Consider the following 10977-nt stretch of genomic DNA (forward strand, 5'->3'; position numbering starts at 1 on the left):
ATTCAGTTTTTTTTAGCCTTTACACTAGTAGGATTACATATTACTTAAGATCGTGTTTGAACTCAGGGTTCTAGCTTTGAGTCCTCATCTGAATTTCCTACTTTGTAACTGATAAATATATTAAATCTTAGAGAAATGTTAGTTTTGTTTACTATACCAAATACCAACAGTACTTCTCTGAAGGACAGGATTATGGAAGATTTTACTTTTATTATGCTCAGTGACACTTTGGTACTCTAAAAGTAGTAAGTTAATAGTTTGTAGTTTTAGAATACATTTATTATAGATCATTTTCAGTGCAAATACTCATGTTTCATCATTTGAAAACTAAACCTTTTGGTGCTGGCTATTAACCAATGCAGTATTCCTTTTTTTAAAGTGTCTTTAATGTTTGTATCCTATTTTCATTGGTAGATCTATAGTTTTCTAATGTTTTCCATAATCGGGGAGGTATATTTTTGCTACCCTCCTATCTATACATCTTTGCCATTCTTCCATGTTTCATTTTAGATATAACTTATGCCAAAAAAATGAATTAGGTATACTTAAGTACCAGTAGAATTTTTTTTTTACCAGTAGAATTTTTTAAGTGGTTTTTCAGACTTGATGGGAAATCTAAATGCATTTTTAACTTATAAAAAAGGACTGATTGTAGTTGTATTTATCCTATATGACAGAATAAGTAGTAATTGATATATCTCTTGCACTTTTATGATACAGATCCTGAATTCTATAACAGAAGAAGTCCTCAATCATATGGGTACTTTCCGCAGTGTACTGGACCAGCTAGACTGGATAGTAAACAAATTTAAAGAAGGTAACATGAAATAGATGCTCTAGTTTTAGGGCGAAGCTAAGCATACACTTCTACTTATTCATGTACAGATCAACGGTCCCCTTAAAATGGATTGACTTACCATTTTTTTTGACTTTATGATGGTGTAAAAGCAGTATTCATCCATTCACTAGAAACCATATTTCGAATTTTGATCTTCTCCTGGGCTAGTGATATGTGGTATATACTCTTCTCATGATGCTGGGCAGCAACAGTGAGTCAGCCACATGACCATGAAAGTAAATAACCGATAAATTTAAAACCATTCTGTTTTTCATTTTCAGTATTTTATTCAGTAAATGACATGGGATATTCAACACTTTATTATAAAATAGGCTTTGTGTTTTTGCTCTACTGTAGGCTAATGTAAGCTTCCTGTGTGTGTTTAGGTGGGCTAGGCTAAGCTATGATATTTGGTAGGTTGAGTGTATTGAATACATTTTCAAATTATATTTTCAAGTTAGAATGGCTTTATTGGGACATATCCCCATCTGAAACCAATGAAGATCTGTATTATTGTATACAAAAATCTGGATTATATCAGTAATAACACTTCTTTCAATGCTGATTTAGATTTCTCTGAAATAATTTGTCCTTTCTTTTAATAATTTTTATTTATTTATGATAGTCACACACACAGAGAGAGAGAGAGAGAGAGAGGCAGAGACATAGGCAGAGGGAGAAGCAGGCTCCATGCACCGGGAGCCCGACGTGGGATTCGATCCCGGGTCTCCAGGATCGTGCCCTGGGCGAAAGGCAGGCGCTAAACCTCTGCACCACCCAGGGATCCCTGTCCTTTCTTTTATCATGAAGTTTTTCTGTGAACTTGACTTATACCTAACAGGAATGATTTGCTCATACGCCTTGAATTTGTATAACCAAAAAAGCCTTTATTTCAGAATAGTTATCAGGTTTTACTTGGCCCATATGAAATGCCCCCAGTTGATAGGTGCATCTTTGGTATTGTTATAGTTGCATATTTTTATAACACATTTTATCTCTTTATTTGAAATAAGTATCACTACATTTGAATAGTTTCATACATTAAAATCTGTGGAATGGAAAAAACCATTTTTTATTTTTGTGTGAATGTTTTGGCTATGTGAGCATTTCAAGAAATTAAAAATAAAATTATTTAGAATCAAACAATTGCCACTTAGTCACTAAAGAATTAAAAGGAGTGGGGTGCCTGGGTGGCTGTCAGTTAAATGTCCAACTCTTGGTATCAGCTCAGGTCTCCATCTCGGGTGGTGAGTTCAAGCTCTACACTGGGTTCTACACTGTGCATGGAACCTACTTTGAAAAAAAAAAAAAAAAGGTTGGGATCCCTGGGTGGCTCAGCGGTTGAGCACCTGGCTTCAGTCCAGGGCGTGATCATGGAGTCCCAGGATTGAGTCCCACATGTATGTCTCATGAATAAATAAAACCTTCAAAAAAGATAAATAAAAGGTATAACTTAATTTGATCTGATGGAGAATTTTAATATTGTTTATATGCTCATGAGAGAATGCATGCCGAAGTCATTTTGTATGTATATATACATATATAATGCCTATTTTACATATTATTTATATAAAATATAGTTGTAATTATATAAATTGTAATTACATAAGTTATATAAAAGTATTTACATATGGGTATATAATTTGAATGTATATAATTACATCATTCATAATTAAATATATATTATGCATGTGATATAAATGTCAATATATTAACATTTAAGTATAATTCAATTAATAGAAATATATGGGGATGCCTGGGTGGCTCAGCAGCAGAGTGTCTGCATTTGGCTCAGGGCCTGATCCCGGATTCTCAGGATCGAGTCCCACATCAGGCTCCTTGCATGGAGCCTGCTTCTCCTCCCTCTACCTATGTCTCTGCCTTTCTCCCTGTGTCTCTCATGAATAAATAAATTTTTTAAAAATCTTAAAAAAAAAAGTACAGGCATTAAAAAAAATAGAAATAGATGTTTATATGTAATTTAAATACTGTTGATTATGGTGGCTTCTAGAATTTTAAGGAACCTTAGACTTTCAGAATGTTACCAGAATCTTTGTTGTTATATTGTCTCTCTTGTCCCAGTGAGAGAGAAATTTACTCTAAAAAGCTCATCCTCCATTATAAATGCTGAATGTTCTGTTTCTTACAAACTCCTGAGAAACTTATCAATGACTTTTAAACATGTATAGGACTTCTTCCATTATAAGAAAAGGCTTACCTGATTCTACTGCCCTTCCACACTATTTTTCTTTCTTATTTCAATGATTTCAGAGTTTTTGAAGACATATTCTGCTTTCTACTTTTTACCTATTGCCTTAATTTCTTACTTCTGTGCTACCTTAACTATATGCTTGAAGATCACCTGTAATTTTCTTACTAAACCACAGTTGACCTTGGCCCATCCTTTTTCTGTATTTTTGCAGTATTTTAATGGTTTTGACAGCCCCATCCATAAATTCCTCCTTCATTGACTTTTATATATTTTTTTTTACCTCTCTGACTTTCCTGATGCCTTGAGCAATATCCTAAATCCCCCCCTCCCCCACCACTTTTTTTGTTTCCTTTGGCTTTTGTGTTAATCAGGGCATTCTATCTCTTAATGCCTAGTGAGACCTTTATGTGTGTGTGTGTGTGTGTGTGTGTGTGTGTGTGTGTGTGTGTGTGTGTGTCTCTTTGTCCCCTCTCCACTCCCACCTTACAATGCAACATGCACGGATTTACCTCCAACCCAAAATGCATCTTGCCTTATTTCCTGTGCTTTATTGAAACTGCTTTATGATCCGATTCAGGTGCTAACCATTCCAGTTAAGTCTCTAATACCCAATCCCTACTGATTTTCAATGAATTTCCTTAAGACTTTAATAATATGTTGCCTCTTTTGAGACTGATATCTTCTTAAATAAATTACATATCTCTATGCAATATTTACTTTGTCTTATGCTACTTTGATACATCTTTTAATACACAAGCATTGTGTGTGGTAAGAACTTCACAAATACGCTTTGTAAATAATAATTGAATTGTCTTTCCTTTAGATTCTTCTTTAGAACTCTTCCTTCTCATCCACAACTTGGATAGCCAGATGTTGAGAGGAGACAAAAGCCAGCAAATTATTGGACAGTTGTCGTCTTTACGTAACATATACCTTATAGCATCTATCGATCACCTCAATGCTCCTCTCAGTATGTATTACCATTTTTCTTTCTTGGGATACCAGTCTTAAAAAATTTCTAAATATTGTAAATCACAACATTTTTATTGTTTTTCAGTACACTTTTTTTGTTTGCATACTTAAAAGACACAGCTTGCTAAAAATAAAAGTGTCCTCAATCTGATTCAGAATATAATTCTTGGAAATAAAAATTAAGATTCTATAGGTGGTGTTTTACACCTACTAAAGTTTCATGAAGAAGAGACCCAACTCTTATTTTGGTCTCTTTCTACTCTTTGTGGTATTGCAACATTTATTTTAATGCATTTAAATTCAGAGATTTTGTGATAATCCTTATAGAACAAAATGTTAAATTATTAAATTGTTTTAAAAAAATGCTTTGGTAGCACTAATATATTTTAAATTATATTTAATACACAAATAAAGCTTCATATGTTGATTGATAATGAAATTAGATTATGAGGTACTGATTTGGATGGGAAAATGTCAAAAATGAAAAATTTCAGGATTCATTTTTTAATACTTTCTGATTCTTTCCTAGAATAGAATCTAGTAACATGACATTATGATAATTAGTAACTCCTGTTTTCTTTAATCATATGTTACAGTGTGGGATCATGCAAAGCAGAGCCTTTATAACTGGCTCTGGTATGAAACTACTACATATAGTCCTTATACTGAAGAAACCTCCTATGAGAATTCACTTCTGGTTAAACAATCTGGATCATTACCACTTAGTTCCCTAATTCATGTCTTACGAAGCCTTACCCCTAATGCAAGGTAAGAATGAAAACTATAGTTTCTTTTTTTAAAAAAGCTCTACATTTTATGATACGCATGAATAGCTTTTAATGGCAATTTTAACGTCTCTAGTTTGCAGAATTAAGACAAATGGTTAAGAAAAAAAAAATGTTGGCAGTATTAAGGCAGACTCCTTAACAGTAGTGTTAGCATTTTTTTCTTTTTATATTTCCAAATAAGAGCATCTCAAGATAGTGGTCACTGGAAGAAAAAGAATTTTCATGGATTTTACTTAAATCTGATGGTAATTTTTAACTTTATTGAACACAGTGGTGCAAACATGGGGGCCTTTACATGAAATAATTCCTTTGATCCTCACTACCATTCTAAGGTAGATAGCAACGGGCACAGAGATTTTGATCCAAATCTGCCTGGCTCCGAAGTTCTTGCTCTTAAACATTTCTGTGTAATACCTCCAGTGAAGCTCCTTCAGCAGCCTCCCTATGAGGCGTATCTGAAATAATAAAAGCTAAGAAAAGCTGGATACAGCATAAAATGGCAAAATATAAAGGGCATGATAATTAACCTGTTGAAAAAGGCTTTGAGTAGCAGATCCCCCCCCTCCCGCAAAGCATAGAGTTCTAGAACAATTTTTAACAAGATGAAATATTTAAAAATAACAAGCCCTGTTGAGAATAAGTAAAGTTTGAAAAAAGATGAAAATACTATGTTCTTGGATGAGTGGACTGAGCATGTATTAGACCTATAAATTAATTCAAACATCAATGATTGTGTTTTAAATCTGACACAAAATGTAAAGTTTCTTAAAGAAGCAGATGTGACTAGCAAAATCTTTTTCTCCCAAGAGCAGTGGCACTTGTCAAGATGGTACAATACTTTTCACTCTTTAATTCATCGCCTTTTGTTCCAAACACACACCATAACAGATAAAATATAAAATGACCAAAAAACATAGATACAGCCTGGCTGAAAAATATGAACATCTCAATGAAACCATCATAAAGCAGTGAGAGAGCTGAAGGCAAAGCCCAGCTACGTTCTGGATCTAGCTAGTAGCATTGGCAGCTGAGTTTCACTTATGTAGGGTAACAGTGGTATGACAATACCACTTATTGTCCAGACCTCTAGATACTTTTGTTCAGGACAAATGCCAAACCAGACAGGATGGTAGATTAAAAAAAAAAAAAAAAACAAACAAACACGTAAAACAATACCATGTATATTTTATAGTGCTCAAATTCATACAGCAGTATGGCTAACATTTTAAAGTGTGCATGGAAGTGAAAATAACCTGTTCAGGATGGCACTCACCCTATAAAAGAAGGGTGGAGACTAGCTAGGGGGTGGGGCATGCAGGAACTTTTCAAATCTTTTTTTTTTCTTCTGGCAATTTCTTTTGCATTGTTTGCTTTTTTCCTTCAAGATTTTGTTTATTTTAGAGCAAGGGAGAGCAAGAGAGCAGGGGAAGGGGCAAAGGCAGTGGGGTAGAGTCCCAAGCAGACTTTGTGCAGAGCCCGACACAGGGCTGATCTCACGACCCTAAGACCATAACCTGAGCCGAAACCGAGAGTTGGATGCTCGACCGACTGAGCCACCCAAGCCGCCCTACATGTATTTGCTTTTTAAAAAACTTTGGGTTATGAAGTAATTAGATTCACAAGAAGCTACACAGAAACGTACGGGGAAATCCTGAGCATTCCTTTCCCAACTACTTCCCATCACAGTGCAGTATTAAAACCAAGAAACAGACATCGGCACCATCCATAGAGCTTATTCATATTTACCTTTGATACGTGTAGCTACTTGCGTGTTTATAGCCCTGAGCAGTTTAGTCACATGCAGAGCCTTACAGAACTATTACCACCACAGTCAAGATATTCATCTGTGTCCTCACCAGAAGACTTCCTCATGCTAGTAATTTAATGAATTTTGTTACTCTATAAAGCTGCACTGTACACCTGAAGGTTATCATTGCATTAATACTGAAATGTGCATTGGGTAGCTAATCTAAACTTCTATGTATCTGCAACAGAAAAAGTCTCACAAAGTCTCATTCAGTCTTACTATGCTTACTCTTAATGGACTAGCACAAGCTGCTGCATATAAAGTTAGGAATCCATGCAATAGAAGTACTCTCAACACTGCTCTAATGCAAGTAATTTTTAGTTCGGGGTACCCTCAACGTCTGTGCACTAGCCTTCGCTGCCTTTTTTTTTTTTTTTTTATATACTGTGAAATTTTTTTTTCATTCTGCAAACTCCAGTATCATTTAGTCTTTACCTGGTGTGAATATGATCAAAACCTTTGACCAACATTTAGCTGTGGAGTCACTAGCAAGGTCTACTTATAATGTGGCCACTCAGTCAGTCTAAATATGCTTATACTAATTATTTTCTAGGTAATCTTGAAAATGTAAAGGTTTAAAGTTTTTGCCATACCCAGGGAGTCCTGGAAATCTTAGTGTGTGTGCTTCCAGCCCCATAATTCCACTTTGTACACTTCTCCTGGAGAAATTGATATGAAAGAATCATGTATAATTTAATGTGGAGATTTTAATCATTAAAATGGCAAATAATGTAAACGTCCAAAATGAGTAGGGCAATGGTAAGTTTGTGGTACATGATAGGACAGGCAAGCAGCCAGTAAAAATTTAGGAAGATTTTAATGACCTGTGAAAACCAAAGTGAAAAGATGAGATGTAAAATGATGTGTACTATATATAAATGCATGAATTCATGTGTCTTGACCTTGCTTCATTCCACAAAGACTTGAGAAGGCAGCACACAGGAATGTGATTTGCACATCAAATGTTAGTGACTATTATTTTAGGTTTATGGGATTAATATTTTCCTCTTTACACTGTATTATATAGTCCAGATTTACTGTTCTCATTTGATGTTAATGTTCTGGATTTGAATTCCTGTTTTGTTTTTTTCCCTTAGGGGGATTTTCAGGCTACTAATAAAGTATCAGCTGGAAAACCTGGATAACCCTTCTTACATTGGTATCCACTATTTATAATATTGTGTGTCTTTTGTTTCACCCCATAAATTCCTTTATGTTTCACAGGAGCAAATAAATGGTTTGCCCTGGGATCAGTTTGTCTGCCACGTGGCATATTTTCAAGAAGTCCCACAGATACACTGCTTGAACAGGCTGTTTGCCAAGGCACATTCAAAGACACGTCTGGCCTATTTTTAAATTTCCTATGGTAACTCTGGACATGTGTCTGCCAACTACATACATTTCACATGCTGGACATCTTATCAGATTTTCTTCCCCTGGGGTAAAAATAATGTGTTAATTTGGACAAATATTTTAATAGTTCAGCTCTTATGACTTACTAGATCCTTTTTTTTTTCCTTAAGATTTTTATTTATTTATTTGGCAGAGAGCACAAGCAGGAGAAGTGGCAGGCAGAGAGAGAGAGGGAGAAGCAGCCTCCCCGCTGAGCAAGGAGCCCAATGCTGGGCTCGCTCCCAGGACCCTGGGATCATGGCCTGAGCTGAAGGCAGACACTTAACTGAGCCACCCAGGTGCCCCTAGTTCCTTCTTTAAAGGTCAACTTTATTCATAGTGTTTAAAGCTACCCACAAGATTTATGTTCTACTTGGTCATAGTTGACTACTTTTTAACCAGTCAGTTCTCTTTAATTTAAAATATAAGCCACAGTGTATAATACTCACCTTTATCAATACTTACTGCTTTGACATACGATGGCAACAGCATTTTGTGTTCTCTGGTATGGGTATCCATATATGGGGTCAGGTCTTAAATGATGACTTATGTTTCATATCTCCTTCTGAATTCTCTAGGACTTTCTTTTCAAGACTTTTACCAACAGTGTCGAGAGGCATTCCTGGTCAATAGTGATCTGACACTTCGGGCCCAGTTAACTGAATTTAGGGACCACAAACTTATAAGAACAAAGAAGGTGAGACTTTTGCTATTACAGCATTATATACTAAGAATACTTTATCTCCTGTTTACTTAAGGACAAGTATGCCTCTGACTCAACTTCAATGATAAAATGCAAGTTCCATGATGGGTCACAAGGATCCATTTAGGCAGTATGCCATCTGAGTTCTGTGGAAAGAGATAAAGTACAAGTACTCAGTTTCAGAGCAGAAAACGTAGGAGTTCTAGCCCAGAGTAATAGGCCATTAGAAATAGAAGTCAAATAATTCTATTCCCTTCTCCCTCTCTCCCTTCTACCACATTCAGTAATTGGATGTATATGGAGCATTAAGTATTGGGACACGGTATTAAGCAAAAACCTAATTCCTTTCTGATAGAGCTTAGTCTAATGGAGAAGATAGACATTTGTCAAATAATCACACATTAAAGCGTTAACTGTAATAAGTCCTATGATCAGAAAGGTACATGGTTCTAAAAGACGTCAGATTCATATATTATGCTAATTATGGTTATCAGATCACTGAGCTGAGATCTAGAGGGAAACTAGGAGATAACTGGTCAGAGAGAATAAACCAAGGCCAGCATGGCTTAGGATGAGGTTTATAAGACAATGACCTAAGGGCTAGCCCACACACTACTTTTAGGCCAAGGATTTTAATCTTCATTTGAAAATAAAGGGAAGTCATTAAAAAAATTGTCCTCTGAATGTGGAGAGTGGGATGGGGATTGTTAAATGTCAGCACACAGAGACACCAGCTAGGAAGGTGTGTTAGTAGTCTGGGTGAGCTGATGGTAGGGAACTTGACTAGGAACTTGGAGAAAAGTGGTTGGAGTTCAGATACACTTGGGAGGTGAAACTGACAAGAACTGGTGATAGGTTGGGCATGAGTGCCAAGGAAAAGTGAGCAAGAATGATTTCTGGTGTCTGGCTTGCATAGCCAGAGAGGTGGTGAGATCACTGGATGAGAAACATTTTTGAGGAAGACAGATCATGAGTTCGTGATTGTAATATGTTTGGTCTTAACTATGTTTGAGGCTCTTTTGAGATTTCCAAATGGAGATGTCAACTAGGCAATTGGGTTTCCTGGGACAAGAAACCAGAGGAAAGATCTGGGCTAGAGACAGAAGATTAATCCCTGTGTATTAAGGTAGCAACAAACCAGGCATTGGTGGGACTATCTAGAAAGGGGACATACAGTGAGAAGGCCAGGAACTAAGCCTAGAAGTGTGACATTTAATGGCCAAGTAGAAGATAAACGTGTAGAGGCGGGAGAAATAGCCAGGAAGAAAACTAGAATATGATGTTATAGAAGCCAAGAGAATCATGTTTGTTTGTTTTTAAGATTTTATTTATTTATTCATGAGAGGCAGAGGGAAAATCAGGGACTCTAGGATCACGCCCTGGGCCGAAGGCAGGCACTAAACAGCTAAGCCACCCAGGGATCCCCCCGAGAATCATGTTTTTAGGAAGAGTAGTCAGCAGTGTTGGGTTCTGCTGAGTGGCCAAAAAGATGAAAACTGAAAATATGTATTGGATATATAGGAATAAGGAATTCCTGGTATTCCCAGGAAAAGCTCTTTTAATGACATGATAAGGGTGGTAGAAGCTAGGTTGGACTGGGTTGAGTAAAAGATGAGGAAATGGAGACCACCAATTATTGACAGTTGATAGTAATGAGAGCCTAGCAAGAGTTTTTTTTTTTTTATTTTTATTTTTTAAGATTTTACTTATTTATGAGAGACACGGGGCAGGGGCAGAGTTACAGGCAGAGGGAGAAGCAGGCTCCATGCAGGGAGCCCGATGTGTGGGACTCAATCCCGGGTCTCCAGGATCACGCCCCTGGGGTGATGGCGGCGCTAAACCGCTGAGCCACTGGGCGGCCTACAAGTTATTTAAAAAGGGCAGCACCTGGCTGCCGCATTTAGTAGAGCGTGCCATTCTTGATCTCGGGGTCATGAATTCCAGTCCATACTGGGTATAGAGATTGCTTTTAAAAAAATGGGTGTGATGGGGTAGAGATACCTGGATAAAAGAACAGAAAAATCAACAGTGTAAGATGCTAGAGGAACAGGAGGGTAAAGAGATCTATTCACCCTCTTTTCCACTATGAAGTGGTTTAACTATAAACTCAGTGTATTTAAATAGATATGTCTTTGTGCCTTTTGCCTTAATCTTTACATTTCTGTATTTCTATATTAAATCCATTGTTTTTGCCTGACCTACAACAGGATTCACATACATCGCTTTACAAATGACTAACATCCAGGTTATTGTCACTTCTTGTAG

At 36.5% G+C, this 10977-nt stretch overlaps 1 protein-coding gene and 1 long non-coding RNA gene across 3 annotated transcripts in view; one reads left to right on the forward strand and one right to left on the reverse strand.

Moving 5' to 3' along the window:
• The window catches only part of ORC2 (origin recognition complex subunit 2), a 46360-nt gene that overhangs the window by 33660 nt on the left and 1723 nt on the right, over positions 1 to 10977 (forward strand). For both annotated transcript variants that reach the window (XM_026002570.2, XM_026002571.2), the window contains exons 13-17: positions 721 to 817; positions 3874 to 4020; positions 4619 to 4790; positions 7715 to 7776; positions 8588 to 8706. In XM_026002570.2, the coding sequence (XP_025858355.1) occupies positions 721 to 817; positions 3874 to 4020; positions 4619 to 4790; positions 7715 to 7776; positions 8588 to 8706 (597 nt within the window). The remainder of the gene's footprint in view (positions 1 to 720; positions 818 to 3873; positions 4021 to 4618; positions 4791 to 7714; positions 7777 to 8587; positions 8707 to 10977) is intronic.
• LOC140595984 (uncharacterized) lies at positions 191 to 8858 on the reverse strand. Its single transcript, XR_011998007.1, has 2 exons — positions 8459 to 8858; positions 191 to 1036 (listed from the first exon to the last, which is right to left on the reverse strand). It is a non-coding gene; the product is annotated as an uncharacterized lncRNA (long non-coding RNA).

Source organism: Vulpes vulpes, chromosome 16, assembly GCF_048418805.1.
Source record: "Vulpes vulpes isolate BD-2025 chromosome 16, VulVul3, whole genome shotgun sequence".
NCBI classification, from domain to species: Eukaryota; Metazoa; Chordata; class Mammalia; order Carnivora; family Canidae; genus Vulpes; species Vulpes vulpes.